At 46.3% G+C, this 25865-nt stretch overlaps 1 protein-coding gene and 1 long non-coding RNA gene across 2 annotated transcripts in view; one reads left to right on the forward strand and one right to left on the reverse strand.

The window, feature by feature from the left end:
* LOC115900034 overlaps positions 1-3059 on the forward strand; it is a 29765-nt gene extending 26706 nt beyond the window's left edge. Inside the window, exon 4 of the long non-coding RNA XR_004059721.1 lies at positions 2628-3059. This is a non-coding gene — a long non-coding RNA (uncharacterized LOC115900034). The remainder of the gene's footprint in view (positions 1-2627) is intronic.
* LOC115900033 (elongation factor 1-alpha 1) lies at positions 599-2366 on the reverse strand. Its single transcript, XM_030939675.1, has one exon. It carries the CDS (start codon positions 2286-2288, stop codon positions 900-902), a length of 1389 nt encoding a protein of 462 aa, XP_030795535.1. The 5' UTR covers positions 2289-2366; the 3' UTR covers positions 599-899.
* Positions 3060-25865: the final 22806 nt, after the last annotated feature.

A 25865-nucleotide genomic window follows, 5' to 3' on the forward strand; every position in this document is an offset into this window, starting at 1 on the left:
TGGCTACGGGATGAGCTGGTACTCAAACACAATATTGGAACCCCGGCCATCGAAATCTGATTTGTCACTGGTTTGTCTCTCAACAAAAAGAAGTCAGAGTCTTTCTTACTCCCTTCTATCTCCTGTAGCTCCTGGCGAGTGTCTGTAGACAGTAGTTGTTCAAAAAATGTGGGCTTTTACTGACTGTTCAAAGGCATTTCTGGGTTGGTTTTTTTAATGATCAGTGAGGCAGGGTGCTCTTAACAGGACAAAATAGTGTTGAATCCTTGGTAGACAAAATCAGGTGCTTTTTGGAAGAAATGAGAGAGAGATTTCTAGGCCATATATTAGAAAATTTTGTTTCAAGTCTTTTTTTACTTTTTTTTTTTTTTTGAGACAGAGTCTTGCGCTGTTGCCCAGGCTGGAGTGCAGTGGCATGATCTCGGCTCACTATAACCTCCGCCTCCGGGGTTCAAGCAGTTCTCCTGCCTCAACCTCCTGAGTAGCTGGGATTACAGGCATGCATCACCACGCCTGGCTAATTTTTTTATTTTTTTTTTTTTTTTTTTTTTTTTTTTTTTTTTTTTTTTTTTTTTTTTTTTTTTTTTTTTTTTTTTTTTTTTTTTTTCTCATTAAACTTTTTTAATGGGTCTCAAAATTCTGTGACAAATTTTTGGTCAAGTTGTTTCCATTAAAAAGTACTGATTTTAAAAACTAATAACTTAAAACTGCCACACGCAAAAAAGAAAACCAAAGTGGTCCACAAAACATTCTCCTTTCCTTCTGAAGGTTTTACGATGCATTGTTATCATTAACCAGTCTTTTACTACTAAACTTAAATGGCCAATTGAAACAAACAGTTCTGAGACCGTTCTTCCACCACTGATTAAGAGTGGGGTGGCAGGTATTAGGGATAATATTCATTTAGCCTTCTGAGCTTTCTGGGCAGACTTGGTGACCTTGCCAGCTCCAGCAGCCTTCTTGTCCACTGCTTTGATGACACCCACCGCAACTGTCTGCCTCATATCACGAACAGCAAAGCGACCCAAAGGTGGATAGTCTGAGAAGCTCTCAACACACATAGGCTTGCCAGGAACCATATCAACAATGGCAGCATCACCAGACTTCAAGAATTTAGGGCCATCTTCCAGTTTTTTACCAGAACGGCGATCAATCTTTTCCTTCAGCTCAGCAAACTTGCATGCAATGTGAGCCGTGTGGCAATCCAACACAGGGGCATAGCCAGCACTTATTTGGCCTGGATGGTTCAGGATAATCACCTGAGCAGTGAAGCCAGCTGCTTCCATTGGTGGGTCGTTTTTGCTGTCACCAGCAACGTTGCCACGACGAACATCCTTGACAGACACATTCTTGACATTAAAGCCCACGTTGTCCCCAGGAAGAGCTTCACTCAAAGCTTCATGGTGCATTTCGACAGATTTTACTTCAGTCGTTACGTTGACTGGAGCAAAGGTGACCACCATACCGGGTTTGAGAACACCAGTCTCCACTCGGCCAACAGGAACAGTGCCAATACCACCAATTTTGTAGACATCCTGGAGAGGCAGGCGCAAGGGCTTGTCAGTTGGACGAGTTGGTGGTAGGATGCAGTCCAGAGCCTCAAGCAGCGTGGTTCCACTGGCATTGCCATCCTTACGGGTGACCTTCCATCCCTTGAACCAAGGCATGTTAGCACTTGGCTCCAGCATGTTGTCACCATTCCAACCAGAAATTGGCACAAATGCTACTGTGTCGGGGTTGTAGCCAATTTTCTTAATGTAAGTGCTGACTTCCTTAACAATTTCCTCGTATCTCTTCTGGCTGTAGGGTGGCTCAGTGGAATCCATTTTGTTAACACCAACAATTAGTTGTTTCACACCCAGTGTGTAAGCCAGAAGAGCATGCTCTCGGGTCTGCCCATTCTTGGAGATACCAGCTTCAAATTCACCAACACCAGCAGCAACAATTAGGACAGCACAGTCAGCCTGAGATGTCCCTGTAATCATGTTTTTGATGAAGTCTCTGTGTCCTGGGGCATCAATGATAGTCACATAATACTTGCTGGTCTCAAATTTCCACAAGGAGATATCAATGGTGATACCACGTTCCCGCTCAGCTTTCAGTTTATCCAAGACCCAGGCATACTTGAAGGAGCCCTTTCCCATCTCAGCAGCCTCCTTCTCAAATTTTTCAATGGTTCTTTTGTCGATGCCACCGCATTTGTAGATCAGATGGCCAGTAGTGGTGGACTTGCCCGAATCTACGTGTCCAATGACGACAATGTTGATATGAGTCTTTTCCTTTCCCATTTTGGCTTTTAGGGGTAGTTTTCACGACACCTCTGTTCTGGCGGCAAACCCGTTGCGAAAAAGCAATTTTTTTTTATTTTTTAGAGACGGGGTTTCACCATGTTGGCCAGGCTGGTCTGGAACTCCTGACCTCAACTGATCTGCCCACCTCGGCCTCTCAAAGTGCTGGGATTACAGGTGTGATCCACCATGCCCGGCCATGTTCCAAGTCCTTAAGGTAACAAGGAGAAATGTGAGAAGCCCATCTGGGAATGAAGGATGCAGGAAAGCCCTGTAATGGAGGCAGCCAATCAGAAGCTTTTATTAATGGGCCCTCTTTCTTTTGTCCCCCACTTCCAGGAGAATCTTCCATAAAACTGGCAGACTCCTCCTGATCTCCACCTGTGCTGTCTACCTCTCTAGTTTCAGACACTGAGAGCTGCTGCCCTGCGGCCACCTCAAGCAGGAACCCTGCAAGATCGCCAAGAAGACTGCGTGCCTCGCTCTAGCCTCTTCCTAAGGGAAAGTAGACTCCTGTTTTTGAGAGAAATTACCTGATTTCGAGAGAAACATAGAGGACTTTTTTTTTCCTTAAGGTAACATTCCACTTGTAAAAATGAAGTTTGGAAGAATTTCTGCAAACTCAGTGTTTTGGTCAATTGATCTTTTACTGTACCAGGCGAATCTGAAGCCACAAATACACGGGGGAGGAAGGTATGCCCTTCACAAAGGATTTGCACTTAGCCAGACACTCTGTTGCTGTGCTTCTTTAAATAAGGAACATTTCTGGTATATTTTATTTATTTATTTTTATTTTTTTAGAGTCGAGGTCTTGCTCTGTTGCCCAGGCTAGAATGCAGTGATATGATCAGAGCTTATGAAAGCCTTGAACTCCTGGGCTCAAGTTATCTGCCGGCCTCAGCCTCACGATTCATTGGGATTACAAGTGTGAGCCACCGTGCCGGGCTCTTTGCCTGGCATATTTTAAATTGTTTCATTTCCTTGAAAGTGAGATTTATCTATTACATTCAGAAACTCTGGCAAGATATATCTGATTGCGTGAGATTCCTAAAAATCCTATTACATTAACCCTGAAAGGGGCATTTGAGTCTCACGTTCTCACTTTAAAGATGAAGAAACTGTGGCCTGGAGAGGTTAAGTGACTTGTTTTCATCCCAGTCTTGTGTGTAGCAGGCTGCCCAGTTTCCAGCTTTCCCCCCTTTACTGTGCATCTTCCTTGCATCTGAGGTATACAAGGAAGCTGACCCTCCAGTCAGGCCGCTCTACCTGGTCCTCAGCTGCCATCACTGATGTTTAATCACTGATCCCTCTTTTGGATTTCATTGTTATTATTTTTTCCTTTTATTATGGAAACGTTTCAAACATAAAAGTAGGAGATATAAATAACTACCACGCTCCCTCACCCAGTTTCTACAATTATTAGCACGTGGCCAATCTGTTTTTCTCTACACCTGACCCCAGTTCCCCCTCCCACCCAGATGACTTTAAGGCAAATCCAAACATGATGTCATTTCATCTGTGGCTGCTCCGTGTGTAACAGCGTGTGAAGACTCTCCTACATGCATGTATGTCCACACCACAGTACAACTGTCACAACTAAAAAGGGTGAACAATAGTTCCTTAATTTCATCCAATTTCACTGATTGTCTTTCTTACTACGTCTCTCTCTCTCTCTCTTTGCAATTGGTTTATTAGAATCAAGATTATCGGGTAGAATTATGAGCTGATCATTCAGGGTCCTTGCATTAGAATTTTGCTGAATGAGGGAAAATAAATTGCATAATAAGGAGATTTTATAATAACCATAGATCACATTCATAAATGCCTTATACTTCGTAAGTCTCTTTAACCATAACTGTTTTTTTTTTTTGAGGCAGAGTCTCACTCTGTCACCCGGGCTGGAGTGTGGTGGCACAATCTCAGCTCACTGCAACCTCCGACTCCTGAGTTCAAGCAATTTTCCTGCCTTGGCCTTCCCAGGAGCTGGGATTATAGGTGCCCACCACCATGCCTGACTTTTTTTTTTTTTTTTTTTGTATTTTTAGTAGAGACAGGGTTTCACCATGTTGGCCAGGCTGGTCTCGAACTCATGACCTCAGGTGATCCACCTGCCTAGGTCTCCCAAAGTGCTGGGATTGCAGGCGTGAGCCACCACACCTGGCCAACCATAACTTTCATGTCAGATAGGGAGACAGGTATCATTTGCCTCCAACAGAGAAAACTGAGGCCCGGAGGTGGCATGGAATCTAATTGGTGGTTGAGCTCAGATCTCCCACGCTTCCTGACTTGGTTCTTTTTACTGCAACAAAATCTCATTATAATTCCCATCTCATTAAAATGATAGCTTCCATTTTGTGCAGCTCACTAGGATCAACCCTTTTCTAGATACTTCCTACGTGGAAGCTCATGGAACCATCATGACAACCCTGTAGAGGACATGCTTGGGTTCTCATTGCACTGATGGGGAATCTTAGGCACAGAGGTGTAGACACATTTTTCAAGGTCACCCAGCACCAGCATTTAAGCCCAGGTCTTTCTGATTCTAGAGCTCCCGCTTGCAATAGCTATCACATGTTAATATCACGTAACGAGGTGACTGTAATTCACAGTGGTGAAAATTTTCTTCTATCAACTTTATCCTTATTCCCTTTTAGAATCTGACTTGAAATGTGAAACCAAACCACATTTTTAAAAATGCTACTATTCAGACATTTCATAAATGTGGATGTGATGTTCCTTTATTCGAATTCGTGAAGATTAACGTGACCCTCGACTGAAACATGCAGAGCTGAAAATGAATCCAGGACCCCAGAACTGTCCGTCCTGGCCTCACTTAGCCGGTGGCTAGTGCCACACAGTCCCTCCCTTGGCCTGACTCTGCTCGCTCTGTCTTGTGCTTTCAGGAGCAGTCAAAGTCCTTTTTAGAAAATATTTCTTGGTCTTCTGTGGCATTGGATGGACAGAGTTTTCCACTAGGTCTTTTTTTTTTTTTTTTTTCCGGCTACACTGGCCCTTAAGAAGACGTTACTCAAGGCTCCACACCTACTTCAGACATTTTTAGGGGCCCTGGTTGGGGCCTTGCGCAGAACTGCCAGGAACCCTACAGAGAGGAGGAGCCCAGCTCTGGGGGCCTCACCTTGGTCCCAGTGTTTACCCAGCCCTTGCAGAGGCCCTGCTGTCAGTGTGCTGATTCTCTTTCTCACACTTCCCCAAACAGCATATTCTTGTTAGGCAGCTGTTGCTCGCAAGGCCTTCTTTCAGCCACGGTCGCTTTTCCCATGTTTATAGCCTTGGTGTTTTCCCCCCTTCCTTTTTTTTTTGAAGGGCTTTTCCCCTAAGTCTTTCTGTCGCTGAACAGCTGTGCTCTGATATTAGATAGAATGTTTTCTGTCCTCACCACAAGCTTATGAACAAAAGGGTTTTAAGAACCCTGATAAATGAACAAGGTCTCTGGGAAGATGAAATGTTACCAACATTTCAAACAATCAAAATCCTTGTGCATCTGGAAGGGTTTGGCCTTTCAAAGCAGTGCCGGGTGGGTATTTTGTCTTGGGGCCTTGGAGACTGTAAGTTTTTTTTTCAGTCTCCCTATCGACCTGACATGGGAAAGTTGGTCAGAAGATGGCCCTTTACTGCCATCAAAGCTCCGAGCTTGCTTTCCTATTGGCTGTTTGTCCTGCTTTGAGGCCCCTCTGGAGAGTTTCGGGGGTTCTCTCAGCTGAGGGAGGCCAAGGCTGGGCATTTTGGTTTCTGTTATCTTCCAGTTTATGTTGAGATTCTATCCTCATCTGAAACAAACTTGTGGCCACTCTTGATTAAGCGTTACCTGTGTGCAGGTGCTCTGCCAAGCACCTGCCATTATCCTGTTCTAGCTGCAGAGCAACCTGTGACATGTGCGTTGAGACCTCTAACGTTCACACGAGGAAACTGAGCGTTGGAGAAAATCAGCCGCTTGCCCAAGGTTGCCTAACAAGGTTGTTTGCCACGTGGCTCCAGCTCTCCAGTGAGTGGTGGAGCCGATATTCAAACCCAGATATTTTGGACTCTGAAGCCTCTGCTTTCTTCAGTAATAATGGAATCCCTCAGTGGCCAGAGGCCTAGACTATTCTGCCTTCCTACTTCCGTGTAGGACCTCCTTCTAAACCCAAAGGGGCTCTCCTTTATTTACACTCTCCATCCCCCATCTTTGCCCCGCCCCCACCATCGCACCCCCTGGAATGTGCACTGTCTTCCTTGGCTTATTTTAATGTTGTCGAAACCCTAGGCTACCTTCTCTGCGTCACTGGCAGCCCAATGCAGGGTCCAAATCCAGACGTTTGCTCTCCAGCCCAAGCCCCTTCTTGGTACTGCCTCACAGGGGAACAGAAAGCTCAAGGCTTAAAGTAAGGTGACAGATGGAAAGAAAAGCCTCCAGCAGCCTGTGCAGCTCCGTGAAATCCTTCATTATGGGATTTCCCTTGTCAGGGCTACAAGGAGAAGCCTGAAGGCTCACGGCAAAAATCAACAACACATAAAGGCACTGCACAGGCAGGCATTGCTCATCACAGTGAAAACATCTGACAAGCAGTCTCCAGGGCGGTGCAGCGGGGTGATGGGGAAGGAGGAGGGGGAGAAGAGAGGGAAGAGAAGAGGAAAATGACCAGCATCGTGATTTCATTTCCTGTCTGTTGGCACCATGCCTGCTCTCTTCCACAGATAGCTTCTCTTCTGAAGAAGAGATCTTTTACAAATCCAGAAGAAAGACTTTGGCTAGATCCAAGGAAGATGACAGAAACCATCTGAATCTAGAGACCCAGACATGTCCTTCTCTGGAGATCTTGAAGGCCAGGGTTCAGGCTCGTCATCTGGGGAGTTTAGGGAAGGGCCTGCACAGAGACAGAGGCATGGACTCAATGGTGTCGGCCCTGTGGATTCAGGAGAGAGGAGGAGTGTTGGCCTTGGGGGCATCCTCATCTCAAGCCAGAGTAGGGCCAAGGCAGTAAGTCCACACAAGGGACCGAGAGGTGGGCATATATGGAGCAAACTCCAGACACACCTGTCCTTGCCCACACATCAGGCTGCACACCTTTTTCTCTTCCGTCCTCACCCTTCCCAGTCTTTTCTAATTTCCTTTACCCTTGGAACCTTCCGATCACCTCTATGGGAAAATGCAGACACAGCATCTTTTCATGGGGTTTTCATGTCAATAAAGAAAAACTCTTGCAGGACACAGAATTGATCACAAAGCCTATGAGTCCAGCAGGCTTGGGAGGGGCTTCATTCTTTGGAAGAGAAGCGGGGGCAGGTTCTGTGCCCAGACCTGGAGAGGCTGCCCAGAAGGGGACTGCATCCCCTCGGCTGCCCCGTGCACTCCCTAAGTGGAGCACCTCCAGGTTCTTCAGTGTTAGGGGAAACTATGAAAAGTGCAAAGATGTTTCCGCAGTGGCTTTTGGGAGTGCGCTGTGGCACCTGCAGGGGGGTATGGAATGTGTGATGCAGGTGACGGTGTGGCATAGGGAAGGTCCCGTGGGTTCCACACCCAGTAAATAGCCATGAGTCATCTCATCCTCTCTAGTCTCCATTTCTCCTTTGATCAAAAAGGGTTCATCTTAATCATCCTGCTTGCCTCGTAGGGAAAACAGGATCCAGGGAGAGAACGTTTGGAAAGTTCTTAGAAAGGTTAAAAGAGACACGTAAGTGTCGTTTTTGGCATCCTGGATTTCAGGGAGTGGAGGAATAGGAACCTATTCGAGGCTTCCCCAGCCCCAGCAGCCAGAATTTGCCAAGCCTCTGCAGTGGTGGTGGCCATCCCCCACCAGAAGCCCTGGGAGGAGAGGGGCTTCAGCAACCAGCGGCGGTTGGAACCCAGAGGGAAGTGTGGTCGCTGAGCCTGTGGCCAGCAGAAACCACCTCCTTCCCTCCCTGCCTGGCTTGCTCCAAACCCCAGGAAAGGCAGAGTTTCTGTGGATACTTAAGCTGTGCCTGCTGGACCAGGCTAGGGTGGGGGTGGTGGGCCGCTCTCTGCCAAATGGTGCCAGTGGGCATGGAGGGGGAGCGACAGCTGGGGGGTAGAGCGCTAGCAGGGTCAGAGCATTCTCCTGCCAGCCTGTGCTGGGCCTGGGGGCTGCCGCCTGCTCTCAGCTTAGACAATGCATGAGGGACTCTGGGTGGGGGCAGGACGAGGTTCAGAGAACCCGTGTGTGAGATGCTGGAGAGGTCCAGGGCCAGCAGGCAGGGCATAAGGTGCGCACTGCCCATTGAAACCAGAGGAAAACAGAGTTGAGCCTGGCAGGCTCTGGCTGGCTCTTCCAGTGGAGGAAGCACCTTGCTTGACTAGAATCATGTGCAAAGTTCAAGGCCTCCCTTGCTGCTCCTGGAGTGCAGAGACCCCCGTGGTCCTTCGCCCCAGTCATCCTCACTCATGCACATTACCTCCACCCTCAGGAAGGCCCTCAAATGGAGAAATGGAGAGGACTCTCCAGTTTGCTCCTGCAGGCACAAGTGTGTGTTGACACGCTCTCAGTTCTCTCTTCTGCCCGACCCCTTAGGCAAGAAGGTAGCCTCGCAGTGCAGGGGACAAGGAAATGGAGTTGACATAAAGGTCTACCTGAGTGTGACTGCCACCACCTCAGGATTCTGGTGTTTCAAGGTCAGCCCTCCAGACATGGTTTTATCCTCCTAGGCACTGGATAGCCATTTTTATAGTCTGGCCCCTGACATTGACTGGCCTCTCATAAAAGGGCCCATATCCCTTTCTGTAGTACACAGCGTGGTAAGACCAACTTAAATAGCACCTAACATGGTTTTAAAAATGAAAGCATATAACTATTTCTACACATGGCCATTGAACCAATGACTTTGGCTCAACTCCTTGATCCTTGTTTCAACCCCATCACTGGTATCCCTACCTCCACCCTCTACCTCCACGGGGCCTTGCAAGAGTGATTTGGCAACTCTGGGCCTCAGCTTTCCCAACCTGAAAGGGGGGGAGAGGGGCAAGATTTCTTTCCAAAAGGAAAACTCATCTGTAAAAGTGCAGTAGTAATGCTAACTTTTGTATGCTGTCTATGTACTCTCCTTTTTTTCTTTTAATTCATGCCCAAAAAGCTTTTATAAAAGGGCTTCCCTCTCAATTCCTCTTTACCATCATTCACCCCATCTAAAGTTTCTCCAGGATGTTGACTTTGCCTCCATGCCCACTGAGTCTCTTAACCCCCTCCTTCCACTGGCATCCCCACTGTTTCCATGAGTGGCGGAGCCACTTGTCAGCATTTTCCTGGAATGTTGCCATGGCCTGAAGGAGGCCTCTCTCTGTGGATGTAACCTCCATCCAAATGGCTCTCAGAAAGGTAAAGGGATGTGTTCATGTATCTGGTCTGTGATGAGCCATCATTGGAACCAAAGACTTGTTGACTCCAAAGTTCATGCCCTTACTGCACATCACAATGTCTCATTCCCCAGCCTTGTTGTCTGCTGCTTCTCACTTCCCTTACTTTATTACTCACACACCTAGAAGGTGACATGCAGTGTAAAGCCTCTGGCTATTTTTACAGAGCAGTACTTCTGGCTAGTGTGATACTCATATGCTTGCTTAGGAAACACCTGTTCAGGTACACGGCCTTCTCTATCCTTCTGTTACTCCATCAATCGTATCTCTGTCTGTTCCATGGACCTGCAAGCAGCTTGAGGGTAGGGACCAGGTTTTATTTGTCACCAATCCCTAAAGATAGTTACAGTAGCTGACACTAACGTGTACTGAAAAGTTTTTCAAAGTATCATGTGCTTTACGTGGATTATCTTATTTAAATTCCTTAATAACCCTGTAAGAGATGGAGGGCTTCAAGATGCACCTGGTACTCACCTTTTCCACAGAGAGAAACCAACATAGCGAGTAGATAATACAAGTTCAAATAGATCATCTAAGAGAGAACACTGGAATTCAACAGTGAAGTGACAGGAAGCACCAAAAGCGAGGAAGGAGAGAGAGCAGCAAGGTAGCCTGCTAGGCTGGGATCAGTTGTGAGTCTGGAGAGGCTCCCTACTTGTGGGGAAAGGGTAAGTGAGAGGCCCTTAAGGGTCCACATTCCTGCTGTGGACTCCTACAATCCTAGCCATGGGAGAGCATCTTGACCCTCATAGGCCCCAAGTCTAACATAAGGAGCTATCTGGAGACCACACAGAGGCTTGCTCCAGAGAGGGAGCTCAGGCTGGGTGTCACAAACCCGAGTCCTAAGCAGCTACAGCACGGTGCCACTTGGAGAGCTCAGCCCTCACACACTGCATCCTACTCTGCTTCTGGGGCCAAGACAGGGGCCACGAGCAACTATCGCACTATCCCCACCAGCAGATGGGCAGCTATGCATTTTCATGCACCCCAAGGACAAATTTCACTGCCCACAACCACTGCCCCTGTAGGCTGCTGTAGGGCTGAGGTGAGAGCAAAGCCTGTATTCTCCAGCTGCCTGCCTACTGCTGTTCCACAGGAACGTAACCCCACCCTTCCCAGTAGCAGGGAGCACAGCTAGGAGAATGTTGCATTGGCCTGAAGGATGGCTCTCATCAGCTGTCCCCACCTGAGCATTCTGTGGCAACCAGGAGATTACCCTGCTTCTGCTACCACAGTCAGCACCTGCATGTACCACCAGGGAGACTAAGGTCAGATCCACACAGCCCTGTATCACCCCCCACCCCCAGTACCCATGCACACTGTCTAGGACCCTGGGGAGCAATCAGCCCAGTCCACCGCCATTGATACCTAAGCACTTCTCCTGGGGGCCTAAGGTCAGGCTTACCCAATCTGCCACTACCACTGCAGCTGGCACCCACCTGCACATGCCATCTTTGAGTCTTGGGACTGGTCCTCCCAACTCATTGCAGCCACTGCCCACATCAGGGTAAACCACTTAGGTCCCAGAGGGTTGTCCTGCCACTGCTACTGCCATCACCCATTCCATGCCCACCACCAGGAACTCGGGAATCTGCCCATATGCCTGATCCACCGCTGCCATTGCTAGAATGCAAGCAAGCCACTTAAAGGCCCAAGAAATGGCCTGCCCAGACTCATTAACACCAGTGCCACCCTGGCTCTCAAGGACAGGCACACTCACACTACTGCCGCCATCACTGGGGCCCAATGATTGACCCACCTGGCATCCAGGTCCCCAAAAAAACTTCACCACAGCTTCCTCTACCAACTGCACCCTAATCCACTGAAGAAATGATAGGCACCATTGACGCTGTTTACAGCCAAAAAAAATTATACAGAGGCTGGGCACGGTGGCTCAAGCCTGTAATCCCAGCACTTTGGGAGGCCGAGGCGGGCGGATCACAAGGTCAGGAGATCGAGACCATCCTGGCTAACACGATGAAATCCCATCTCTACTAAAAAGTACAAAAAACTAGCCAGGCGAGGTGGCGGGCGCCTGTAGTCCCAGCTACTCGGGAGGCTGAGGCAGGAGAATGGCGTGAACCCAGGAGGCGGAGCTTGCAGTGAGCTGAGATCCGGCCACTGCACTCCAGCCTGGGCGACAGAGCGAGACTCCGTCTCAAAAAAAAAAAAAAAAAAAAAAAAAAATTATACAGAAACTGCACTACTGTGTGTACCCAGAATCAAAGCCAAAGTGCTCTGCCCAACCACCACCATAGATACCTCTTCAGGAAAAAGTCCTTCTCCACAAAAGCAAATTCAAAAAGTTAGAAGAAACTACTGTTACATTAGATGAGCAGACGTAAGACACAGAAAACATGAAAAAGCAAGGAAATATATGACACCTCCAAGGGAACACAATAATTGTGCAACAACAGATATCAATCAAAAAGAAATTTATGAAATCCTTGAAAAAGAATTTAAAATATCGATACTAAAGAATCACAGTGAGATACAAGAGAATTCTGAAAAACAATACAAATAAATCACAAAAACCATATAATTATATCAATAGATGCAGAAAAGGCATTTGATAAAATTCAGCAGTTCTTTGTGATTAAAAACTCTCAACAAACTATGTATAGAAGGGACATACCTCAACATAATAAAGGCCATATGTGACAGACCCACAGCTAACATCATACTGAATAGGGAAAAGTTGAAAGCTTTTCCTCTAAGAAGTGAAACAAGATAAAGATGCCCACTTTCAACACTCCTATTCAACCGGCAATCCTAGCCAGAGCAATTAGGCAAGAGAAAGAAATAAAAGGCATCTAAATTGAAAAAGAAGTCAAATTGTCCCTCTTTGCTGATGATTCTATCTTATATATAAAAAGTCTAGGCCGGGCGCGGTGGCTCAAGCCTGTAATCCCAGCACTTTGGGAGGCCGAGACGGGCGGATCATGAGGTCAGGAGATCGAGACCATCCTGGCTAACACGGTGAAACCCCGTCTCTACTAAAAATACAAAAAACTAGCCGGGCAAGGTGGTGGGCGCCTGTAGTCCCAGCTACTCGGGAGGCTGAGGCAGGAGAATGGCGTGAACCCGGGAGGCGGAGCTTGCAGTGAGCTGAGATCCGGCCACTGCACTCCAGCCTGGGCGACAGAGCAAGACTCCGTCTCAAAAAAAAAAAAATAAATAAATAAATAAATAAATAAATAAATAAAAATAAAAAGTCTAAAGATTCTACCAAAAAGCTCTTAGATCTGATAAATTCAGTGAAGTTTCAGGAAACAAAATCAACATACAAAAATCAGTAGTATTTCTATAAACCAATAATTAAGAAAATCAAGAAGGCAATTTCATTTATAATCGTTGTAAAAAATATCTAGGAATAAATTTGACTAAGGATGTAAAAGATCTCTACAAGGAAAACTACAAAGCACTGATGAAAGAAATTGAAGAGGACACAAATTGAAAAGACATCCCATGCTTGTGGACTAGAAGAATTAATGTCATTAAAATGATGATACTGCCCAATGCAATCTGTAGATTCAATGCAATCCCAATCAAATTTCCAATGTCATTTTTCACAGTAATATAAAAAACATCCTAAAATTTGTATGGAACCAAAAAGAGCCTGAATAGCCAAAGAAATCCTGAGCAAAAAGAACAAAGCTGGAGGCATCACACTATCTGACTTCAAAATAATTTACAAAGCTATAGTAATCAAAACAGCATGGTATTACTATAAAAACAGATACATAAACCAATGGAACAGAATTGAGAATCCAGAAATAAATCCACTTATTTATAGCCGATTGATTTTTGACAAAGGTGCCAAGCACATACATTGGGGAAAGGGTACTCTCTTCAATAAATGGTATTGAGAAAATTGGACATCCATATGCAGAAAAGTGAGATTGAGCCTTTATCTCACCATGTACAAAATCATTTCAAGATGGATTAAAGACTTAAACATAAGACTTGAAACTATAAAAGTACTAGAAGAAAACTTAAGGAAAACACTTTAGAATATTGGTCTAGGCAATATTTTATGGCTGAGACCTCAAAAGCATAGGCAACAAAACCAAAAACAGACAGATGGGACTACATTAAACAAGAAAACTTCTTCACACCAAAGGAAACAATCAGCAGAGTAAAGAGAAAACCTGCAGAATGGGAGAAAACTATTTATCCAATAATGGACTAGCATTCAGAATATACAAGGAACTCAAACAATTCAACAGTAAACAAACAAACATATAATCCCACTAAAAATTTGGCAAAGGACATAAAAAAGGCATTTCTCAAAAGAAGACAAATAGTCAATGTTATATAAAAATTACCTGATATCATTAATCATCAGAAAATTGCAAATCAATACCACAGTGACATATCATCTTAACCCAGTTAGAATGGCTGTGATTAAAAAGACAAAAAAATAACAGATGCAGGTGAAGATGTGGAGAAAAGAGAACTCTTAAACACTGTTTGTGGGAATATAAATCAGTGCAGGCATTATGGAGAACAGTGTGGAGATTATTCACAAAACTCAATACAGAACTACCATACAATCCAGCAATCCCACTTCTAGACATTTATCCAAAAGAAAGGAAATCAGTATATTAAAGGGATAACTGCATTCACATGTTTTTGCAGCACTATTCACAATAGCAATTATATGGAGTCAACCTAAGTGTCCACCAAGGGACAGACACTTGGAATAGATAATGGAAACGTGGTATAAATACACAATGGAATACTATTTGGCCATAAAAAAAAAAGAAATCATATCATTTTCAGCAACGTGGATGCAAATGGAAGTTGTTGTGTTTAGTGAAGTAAGCCAGACACAGAAAGACAAATTTAGTGTGTTCTCGCTCATATGTGGGAGAGCTTAAATAGTTGATCTCATGGAAGTAGAAAGTAGAATGATGTTTACCAGGGGCTGGGAATGGTGTGTGGGTGGTGGGAGTTGGGGAAAGAATAGAGGTTGGTGAATGGGTACAAACATAACAGTTAGATAAAAGGAATAAGTTCTAATGTTTGACAACAGAGTAGGGTTACCATAGTTAGCAATAATGTATTGTCTATTTCAAAGTAGCTAGAAGAGAGAACTTAAAATGTTTCCAACACATAGAAATGAAAAATACTCAAGGTGATATATACCCCAAATATCCTAACTTGATCATTACACTTTCCATGCATGCAACAGAATATCACATGTACCCTATAAATATGTAAAATATTACATATCAATTTAGAAACCCTACAATCTATTATTTCCCCTCTTTTCCAGATAAGGAAATTTAGAGGAAGGGAGCAGTGGCAGCTCTAGAATGTTAACCTATGGCAGGGATTTATGGATTATAATTTGGTTGCAGCGGTACCAGGGGGTTTTGTCCTGAAGCTGATTTTTGCTCTATGTTGCTTTTACTCCACACATTGCATGTTTGAGAGTGGCTATGGCAATCACGGGCACTAAAACCCTCCTTTGCCAAGCAAAGGTGCCACTTCTACAGGGAAGTTAAGTCCATCGCTGAAGATTGCATAGCTAGAAACTAGCAGAGTCAGAACTTAAACCCTGAGATAGTTGTCAGTAGGAGGTTAGTTAGAAGTCATTAGGTATTTTTGCCAAGACACTAATAAGTCATTAACACGGAGTTTACAGGAAGAATCCCAAAGGCCCCCGTTTTTTCTAGCTTCTAGGTTAACAGGGGAAATAAGTCGTTAAAACGTACATTATGACACATACAAAAAAGACAAACTCAGCAGGTGCAAAAAATAGCAATTGAGCAGAAATCTATGCGGAGTTGCAGAGCCATTGGTGAGGGGCACTGGGTAGGTGGGTTTCCAGGTGGTTTAAGAATATACGCCTTAAGGTTTTGATGAAAGGAAATGTGCTATCATATTTCAGCTGCAGCCTACTGAGTCTACCCACCATGTGGGTTCCAGTTTCCTCATCTACATGAGGAAGGGTTAAGATTCAATAGCCGGCCGGGCGCGGTGGCTCAAGCCTGTAATCCCAGCACTTTGGGAGGCCGAGACGGGCGGATCACGAGGTCAGGAGATCAAGACCATCCTGGCTAACTCGGTGAAACCCCGTCTCTACTAAAAATGCAAAAAACTAGCCGGGTGAGGTGGCGGCGCCTGTAGTCCCCGCTACTCGGGAGGCTGAGGCAGGAGAATGGCATAAACCCGGGAGGCGGAGCTTGCAGTGAGCTGAGATCCGGCCACTGCACTCCAGCCTGGGCGACAGAGCGAGACTCCCTCTCAAAAAAAAAAAAAAAAAAAAAAAGATTCAATAGTCTTCCAGCATTGATACTTTATGACTGCTTTTGTTTTCAAAGCAGAGAAAATATTGAACACATACAGCTCTTAGACTCTCCTCTATTCCTGTGACTTTTTAAAAACTTTCCAGAGAACGGCTTCCTGGACATTGCCACGTAGAATGTCTATTTTGAGACGTGTCTGTAGCCAGTTCTCATCAGGAATCAGCTTCCCCTATCCCTGACCAGGGAATGCATGGATTTGAATATTCATTAGTGTCAGGAAAGTCAGCTTCAGGAAAATAAAAGAAAATCATAACGTTCTCCAAAGCCATCCAGGATTGTTTGGGGTTCTTCATGATTTTGTAATATCCTGGCCAATTCTTCCTTATGATAGTGTGCATGATCCAATACTTCCTTCTGAGACAGTGAGGGATCTCACAGCTAATGGAGAAAAAGCTAGTCGTGTTTTTGAGACGAGGCTTTCGGAGGGAAGCATGGACAGCTCTTCCCAGGCTATTCTATTTTTCCTGCTCACTCTGAAGTCAAACACTGCAGGGAAACCCGGCTGCTTCCTAGAAGCCGATCCATTCCACCCCCTTTGCAGAGGAAGAGAAAGATGGATTTAATGATTCTGGTCGTAAGCCCAAGGGTCATGGCTGTGTCAGAGCAGAGGTTACCAGTACCCAGAGTCTACGGGCCTAGTAGAGCCTGGGAAAGCCATAGAGCTGCCAAGCACCTTCCATGCAGTGATCCCAGCAGCATTTGGAGGGAAAAGGCACAGAGGGAATGCGGGGAGGGAGGCATGGAGGATTTTAGGAGAAGGCCACTGATGGGAACTAGCTCTGTTAAAGCACTGGGCTCAGTGACTTTCTGGGGGCCACTGGGTTTCTTTAGAGCCCTTTATGATTTCAAACAGCATACCCTCGATTCTGCTACGACCCACTCATATGTCTTCTCAGGGTGCATATCCAGAGACCTTTCCAGGAGGGAAGAGATAGCAAGTGGGAGGAGCATGGGCACGCACAGCTTCCACGTAGCAGGGAAAACCCAGCAATGGGATATGGGGAGGAGGAGAGAAATAGGAGAGGGGCTGGGGCCCTTCACAGGGGCTTGCTTCCTTTCCTCTTCAGGAGCCATTCAACCTCCTGTGAATTCATAACTCAGCTCTCCTGCCCACTTGGGTATCTGGGCAACTTTCCCAGGGACTGGGCCAGCCAGTTTCTCCCAGCCTGGGCCCTAAACAGCCTCCTCCTCCCATGTCTAGATGCTTCTGCTGATAGACAGACTAATTCAAATGACCCTGCTCAATCTCATGATTCCCAAGCAAGATCCTCAACTCCTTGCACAGTAATGGTCTCACCAAGCTTAAGGGAAGGGTGGTCCATTTGGGATGTTCTCATGCATAGTGTGAACTAATAAGAAAGTGCTACCCTTTCAACACAGAGAAAATGCTACTGACCACTTGCCCTTGCCCTCACCCTTCCTCAGTGTAGACTGTGCCAGGGCCATCCCAGATGAGGGAGGCAGAAAACAAGGCCGCATCCATGGCCCTCAAAGCTCACAGTCTCTTGCTGGACACAGGTGTATATAAAACTAACTATATTACTGGGGAGTAAATGTGGCTATGGAAATGAAGAGGATGGAGAGATTCTCATCACCACCCAGCAGGTAGAAGAGGAGTCAGGAAAGCTAAAAGGGAATGGAATTTTACTCAGAATTTAGGATTTTCATAGGGAGAGATAGATAGATGGCACTCCGAGGCATGGGGAGATTAGAGCAGAGGCAAGGGAAATGCCGTGTCTGAAAAATGGACAATATTAAATTTGACTGAGCCATGGATGTTTGAGGGGGAAGCAGATGATCAGAGTAAGGATTTAAGTGAGAGCATAAAAGATGTTGCTGGAGATACAGGGGCTGCAGCCAGATTATGGAGGACTTTAATTCTACCCTAAAGATTTTGTAGTTCATCCTCCAGGTGGACAGTTCCCTTGTACTCCACACCCATATTCCTTACTATTAATATCTTTTTTTGGCCGGGCGCGGTGGCTCAAGCCTGTAATCCCAGCACTTTGGGAGGCCGAGACGGGTGGATCACGAGGTCAGGAGATCGAGACCATCCTGGCTAACACGGTGAAACCCCGTCTCTACTAAAAAATACAAAAAACTAGCCGGGCGACGAGGCGGGCGCCTGTAGTCCCAGCTACTCGGGAGGCTGAGGCAGGAGAATGGCATGAACCCAGGAGGCGGAGCTTGCAGTGAGCTGAGATCCGGCCACTGCACTCCAGCCTGGGCGACAGAGCGAGACTCCGTCTCAAAAAAAAAAAAAAAAAAATCTTTTTTTTTTCTTTTTTTGAGACGGAGTCTCGCTCTGTCGCCCAGGCTGAAGTGCAATGGCACGACCTTGGCTCACCGCAACCTCTGCCTCCTGGGTTCAAGTGATTCTCCTGCCTCAGCCTCCCAAATAGCTGGGACTACAGGTGCCCACCACCACATCCGGCTAATTTTTTTGTATTTTTGGTTCAGACGGGGTTTCACCGTGTTAGCCAGGATGGTCTTGATCTCCTGTCCTCGTGATCCGCTTGCCTCGGCCTCCCAAAGTGCTGGGATTACAGGTGTGAGCCACCGCGCCCGGCCTCCTTACTATTAATATCTTACACTACTGTGGTACATTTGTCAAAATTAATGAACCAACGCTGATATATTACTATTAACTAAGCCTCTGCTATATGGTGGCATTCTTAAAATCAGTAGACGTTTACCTTGTTCTTCCTAACCCCATGTGTCTTGTGCACCCCTGTGGTATGTGGACCCATGGGGAAATCATTGTCCTCTGTGGATCCATGGACCATTACAGGTTTGAGCAATGCCATCTGTACTCATTGGTACCTTCCCATTTACAAGAAGACTGCCTGGAGCCAGAGCCCAGCCTGATAGATGCTAACCAGCCCAGATGAGCAGCAACCCTGCGAACACAACTGCCTTGGTTAGCACATACTTTGATCAGCTCAGGTGAGGCACCAGAGGAGGAGGCTAGTGTGGATGTTCTCGGGGTGGAGGGGCAAGATGGCTGGCAGAACCAGAAAGTAGCTGGAACTTCTGGTAAGTGAGACTGAGGTCCAGAAGCAATTCAGTGTAGTGAACAGGATGCTGAGACCCAAGGCTCAGGATACCTGGGCTCCCATTGATTCTGCCACGAGTAAGGTAAGCGGTGGTTGGGAAGACAATTCATTCAACACATTTACTGAACACATATTACATGCCAGGCACTAGGCTGGAGATCCAAAATGAGTAAGACCCATACTCTATCCTCAGGGGTGCTCACAGTCTACACAAAGAAGCAGGTGGTTTCAAAACCCCAGGTATTTATGAGGCCTTATGTTCCTTCCTTCAAGACTATCTGTGACCTTCTCGTTCTATGCCTCTGTTTCTACCGACCAGACCTAGGTGATAGTGAGGATGCTGGGCCATCAGGCATAACTCCCTGGATTAATTTGTCCTCAAATGAGAAAAAAATGCAGGTGATCTCAGAGGCACTGCTTCCTGAACTCCTCCAATCCGCAGGCATCTTGCCTGCACAGCCACATAAAACCTTGTTCTTCCTCCTCTTTTCTGGGAATCAGAATTTAAACAGAAGCTGTCAGTAAGGGATGTGTCATGTATGCTCTGGATACATTCAGTCTATATTTGAGAAAAAAAGCCTTAATTCTCCTGATAGCTCTTATCTCATGGCCTGTCCAGGAAATGGGAGTCTTGTTATAAATTTTCTCCAAAATGATGGCTGCCCTCCAGATCCATGGGCCCCCAAGGGTCAAGGAAAATTCCCACCGCTTTCATGAGGAGCCAGGACACACACAGCCTGGCAGAACAGACAGTGCCTTGGGCTTCGAGCAATGCAGACAGGCTCTGCAACAAGGAAAGTACCCACGACTCGGGGCAGAAGTCTCCCACCCATCACTCTGACTTTTAGCCTTGCTTTGTGCTGCTTCCCAGCCCGCGTTCCTCAGGCAACCCAGATTTCACCTCATTGCCACCCACACCTTGCCTTTGCTCCTTCCCACTCCTGGGGTCTGCACATGGGCTCGTCGCCACCTTGGAAATGCCACACCCTTCTCCCCATCAGTCCTTGTTTCTCCTAGTAATACCCAGCTTCCCTGGTACCACTTCCAAGAAGCTTTCTGAACTCATCCCTAGTGACACCAACCACTCTATTTCTCAGTACCTGCACAGTACCTAAACTCTTTGGATGCTAATGTGGAAAGCTTGGCCTCTTTTCACCTGATGCTCCCTTTCAGTGCCTCATTCCTATGTTGCGTGACTAGGAAGAAGACTGACAGGCCTTGATATAGGTGCTTAAGCATTAAAGGCAATGGTCTTGTTGCAGGAAATAGAGGACCAGAGAGACCGCTATGGGGAACAGGAGGATTGTTTATTTAAGTTACTCACCAGCTCAGATTTTTGGACATGAATCCACTGAGCTGGTGTATACCTTAAATAAACAATCCTCCTGTTCCCCATATCGGTCTCTCTGGTCCTCTATTTCCCACAATAGTCTCCCATGGGATGTATATACACCACGGGGGCTGCACGAGATGGATGGGGTTAGGAAGAGCATGGTTAACTTCTATTGACTTAAGAAACATCATCATTCAAGACCAGCCTGGGCAACATAGGGAGATTCCTTCTCTACAATTTTTTTTTTTAATTTCATTAGGCAAAGCAGCACACACCTGTGGCCTCAGCTACCTGGGAAGCCGAGGCGGGAGGATTACTTGCACCTGGGTGATTGAGGCTGCAGTGAGCCTGATGGTGCCACTGCACTCCAGCCTGGGTAACAGAGTGAGACTCTGTGTCAAAAAAAGAAAATACCATTGTAAAGCAGGGGCTTTAATACTAAAGGACCAATAATAATATGGTAATGATAGTGTGATGTTAACAATGTATCAGTGTAATTATTATTAATAATATGTTAACAATATCAATATTGGTTCATTAACTGTGACAAATGTGCTACAGTAGTGTAAGATATTACAGTGATAATAGGAGAAACTGGGTGTGGGATATGTAAGAACCCTCTGTATGGCCGGTAGCGGTGGCTCAAGCCTGTAATCCCAGCACTTTGGGAGACCGAGACAGGCGGATCACAAGGTCAGGAGATCGAGACCATCCTTGCTAACCCGGTGAAACCCCGTCTCTACAAAAAAATACAAAAAACTAGCCGGGCGAGGTGGCGGGCGCCTGTAGTCCCAGATACTCAGGAGGCTGAGGCAGGAGAATGGTGTGAACCCGGGAGGCGGAGCTTGCAGTGAGCCAAGATCCGGCCACAGCACTCCAGCCTGGGCGACAGAGCGAGACTCCATCTCAAAACAAAAACAAAAACAAAAAACAAAAAAAAGAACCCTCTGTACTATCTTCACAACTTCTCTCTAAGTCTATGCTTACTCTAAAATTAAAAGCTGATTTTAAAATACTAATATTTTCATAGTCTGTATTTTACAGGTGTTTGGGGATGTACGCAATGCTATTCTAAAAGCACAACATAGGTAAAACATAGATTCTGCTTCATGACAGCAGCACCCAAATTAGATAGAAGTGTCTAGAGGCAGATGACCCAGGCCGCTAAAACATCTCTGCTCCATCAGACTATCCAAAGACTTGTGTCCTCCCTTTCCTGTTCCTTCAACAGTTTTAGATTTATCCTTATCCATAGACACTGAGGTAGCTTGCTCCCCAGTCCATGCTCCAGGGGCGGCACGAAGGAAGTGAAGTATAGGGGATTGTCTTAGTCCATTTGTGTTGCAAGAAAGGAATACCTGAGGCTGGATAATTTATAAAGAACAAGGGATTTATTTGGTTCATGGTTCTGCAGGCTGTGCAAGAAGCTTGGCGCCAACATCTGCTTCTGGTGAGAGCTTCAGGCTGCTTCCACTCATGGAGGAAGGGGATGGGGTGTTGGTGTGTGCAGACATCACATGGTGAGAGAGGGAGCGATGAGTGGCGGGTGATGGGGAGTGCTGGGCTGTTTTCAACAACCAGCTCTGGCGGAAGCTAGGAAGTTAGTAGAGTGAGAACTCACTCAGGATCATGAGAACAGAACCAAGCGATTTATTAGGGATCCACGCTTAGGACCCCAACACCTCTAACATTAGGGATCCAATTTTGACATGAGGTTTGTGGGGACAAACATCCAAACTACAGCAGGGCAGGTTCAAAAATGTACACATCACTTCTGCTGAAGTCTCCAGAATGTAATCCAAATGGCTATGCCCAGCTGCTAAGGCATGGAAAACAGAGTCTGAATTTTGAGTAGCTACAAGCCCACCTGACATGTCAGGGGCTTAATACTGTAGAAGAAGGTAAATAGGATATTGAGAGACAACGAGCATTCTTTGCTATAGTTGATGATATTTCTATTTATTTATTTATTTTATGATTTGTCATTAAGTAGATATGCATATATCGAGAGGACTGTCCATTTTTTAACTGATAGAGGTGCATAATAAAAAAAAATGGGCCACCAGTTTCGGGGGACAGTTTGTATTTCTGGCTCAGGATTCTCAGATCCTGATAGATGCTTTCACCCCAAGTTCTAACTGGGTCTGCAGTTAGACCCGGAATAGTTAGAACATGTGTAAGTTTCTGTGAGGCTCAGTATAGCCTAAAATCTCGTCTCCTTGGGGTCTGCTTCCTAGTTTCCCAGGATTCGTTAGCAACCTCTCACTTCTTGTGTGCAAGGAAAACCATCTGTTTTCTTTGGAAGATTTTCATTTCAGTCAGTGAGACTAGGGAGTGAGGAAGAGAGGTGAGGAAGGACAAGGACAGTGTCTGAGAGAGATGGGCAGTCAGAGAAAGAAACAGTAACAGATAAAGAATGAGAAAGGGATAAGGACAGAGTGGTCAGACATTGGGACTGGAGCCCAGGAGAGGGGCTGCCGAGGTGGAGAGAGGCCAAGAGGAGGGAAGGCTCAGAGCGAGGCTGGCCCAAAGGCAGTGGGCATTTGTCTGGAGGCCTGTCAGGTCACTTGCTCTCAGAAGGTGGGGAAGGCAGACAGTGCATATTGGGGCCTGGGAGGGCTGCTCATAGTCAATGTCTGGGGGGCCTATGCAGTCCACTTTGCCAAGGTTGTTCTACCCTAAAGATAATCTCAGAAAGGAAGAGGGGCAGGGCTATTTTGTAGGTGGGAGGAGAGGGTCTGGATACTTTTCTCTCCCCACTGTGTCCCCCTCTGCACTTACATGGGACAGACTTTGCGTAGGCTTTGTGTTTACTTGTATAGGTGGGTTTATTTCTTGGCCCATGTTCTCGTCTCCCAGGAGACCACACATGCCCCAAACACTTCCTCCCCGGTACTTAGGGAAACAGAGGTTCCACCCCAGTGGAACAGGAGTGCCGAAACGCTAGGGGTGATGTTCCCCTGTAGAGACTGGGGAGGGCTTCACGGAGGAGGTGTCAGTCTTGAAGGACAAGAAAGGATTTTACCAAGTAGAGATGGGATGAGGAGGAAGGACATTCACGACAGTGGGAACCATGGGATCGAAGGCCGGGAAGCCCAGGGTATGGCAACAGTAAGGGAACAAAGAGGAAGGAAGAGGGAGGGAGGAGAGGACCAGGAAGCTTGGGGCTGCTCCCTGTACTGGTAACAAGAATGCAACAAAGTGGTTTCCATCAAGTGATAAACAAAACTCACACAGCTGATAAACACAGCTCTGTGTTTCATATTCTGTCTGAAGAAGATAGGGTCGGGACCAGGTGTCGGGACTCTTGCTCTGACAATGGGCAGCATTCTGTAAACTCCGCTGTCCCAGGAGACCGTGGGCATATGACTTTCATATCCACAGGGGGCTGCTTCTTTCTCACCCCAAAGGTCACCGTTTCCCAAGTCCTAGACACGAAGGTTATCCTGACCGCCATGAAGTGGCCACTGAGGGAGGCCAAAGCTGTCAAACAGGCAATTCATGAGACAGGCAGTGTCAGTCAACAGCCAACATACAACTCTTCCCTCCCTCTTTTGCCACTGGCATCTGCACTGCTCTATTGTTGCAGAACTAGTCCAGCTTTAGTTCCACACATGATTTCATTCTCCTTATCGTGTACGTTTTCTTGACTGTCTTCATTCCCTGAGCTGGCATGGTGGAGTGTGCTCTGATTCTCCTCCCACCCTGCTGGTGCTCTTTCTCTGTCTCCTGTGCTCTTTCCTTTTCTTCTCTCCCTCTGTACAATGGGCTCTTCCCACCGCCTTTTTCCTCCTTGTGCACACTCCACTGAGTTTTACAAACACACCCATGGCGTTAGCGGGCATCTCTGTTAGGTGGATATTTATCTGCAGAGATGGTGGATTGCTTGGAATACTTTTAGCAGCAGATAATGGAGACCTTGGCTCAACTGGCTTAAACCAGAAGGACAGGAGTCCTGTGGTTGTTTCTAGGGTTGGATAATTTGGTGGGCTAATGATATCATCAGAGACCCAGTTTCTTTGCATCTTTCTGCTCTGCCATCCTTAGCATGCTGGTTTTGGCCTCAGCCATGTTCTCTCATGGTCGCTGGATGGCTGCAGCAGCTTCTGGCAATGCCTCCTCCCAGAGCCATAACTGCAGGGGAGATGCTCTTTTTGTTTCTCTTTATCCCTTTAAAAATAAAGATGACTTTTCTCAAATCCTCCTTGCACACTTCCTGTAGCATTTCATTGTCCAGACCTGTGTTATGTTTCCAGTCTTAAACACTGGCCAAGGGAATGGAATGCTCTGTGATTGTATTGGGCCAATCAAGATTTTGCTAGGGTCCAAGGCTGGACTAGGAACCGGCCTCCTCTGAAAATGTGACCACTCGACATGTGAACAAACATGGGGCACAGTTAGCTGAGAAAAGGGAGAGAGTTGTTGGATAATCAACTGTTTCTGCCACATATGGTGGCCAGGTCTTTGTCTCCAACTCAGATGTTTCTCCTAAATCCAGACTTGTATTTTCAACTACCTTCTGGATCTGTCTGCTTGGAGGTCTTAAAGATGCCTCACATTTAACATACTTCTGGTTGAGCATGTTCCTCAGGGCAGCTCTCTCTCTCTAGAGTCCCCTGATTTGCTGATGACTCTACCATTCTCATGGGCTCCCAGATGGGAAACTTACTGCAGGTCTTTGCCCTCCTGCCTTTCCTTGTCTCCATTTCAGCCACTAACAAGAATATCAGAGAGTAAAGGAAAATCTGGTCTTTGGGAATGCCCAAGTCAACCAGGGATGGCCAACGGCTTTTATCTTGCATACCTGCTTCCATTAATTAGTAATAGCTATCTGGAGACTTGGGTGAGACAGATTCTAAGGCAAGTCTGGGCTCTAGGAGAAAGTATGTCTTGACTGATCATCAACATCTATCATGGATACGGGAGACTAAAGTAGTGAGACACATGCCATGTGTTTGCTGTCCTTGTGCTGGGGTTGGTTTGTGGAAGGTAACAGGATCAACTTGTGGCAACATTAACAGATTAAATAATTAATGCTAGTTAACATGTATTGAACACAAACTGCACGCCAGGCACTGTGAACAGGACTTCACGTGAATGGCCTTATTTGGCAATTTGTCTCATTTGACAACCCTGAGAAGCAAACACTGTGATTAATTACCGCTGCTGGGGTAACTGAGACTTTGCTGAGGATCTTGCCCAGGATGATGCAGGTAACGAGTGGGAGAGCCAGGATTCAGTCTGGATCGTTGGACTCCACAGTCCTTCCGCATTGTCAGCAGGTAACCTGGGCTGCTGGACCCACGTCCTCATTTCCCCTTACTAGAACTTACTCTCACACCTGCAATGTGCATACAGGCTGCCGGAGGCTCTCGTTAAGATGCAGATTCTGACTGAGTGCATCTAGGGCGGGATCTGAGCTTCTGTCTTTCTAATATTTCCCCAGGAAATGATGATGCTGCTGGTCCACGAACCACACCGAGAGCAGCAAGGCTTAGAAATGCA

This window comes from Rhinopithecus roxellana, chromosome 10, assembly GCF_007565055.1.
Source record: "Rhinopithecus roxellana isolate Shanxi Qingling chromosome 10, ASM756505v1, whole genome shotgun sequence".
Classification (NCBI taxonomy): Eukaryota; Metazoa; Chordata; class Mammalia; order Primates; family Cercopithecidae; genus Rhinopithecus; species Rhinopithecus roxellana.

Coding starts and splice junctions, on each gene's coding strand:
- LOC115900033 (XM_030939675.1), bottom strand. CDS start 2,288: ATGGGAAAGGAAAAGACTCATATCAACATTGTCGTCATTGGACACGTA.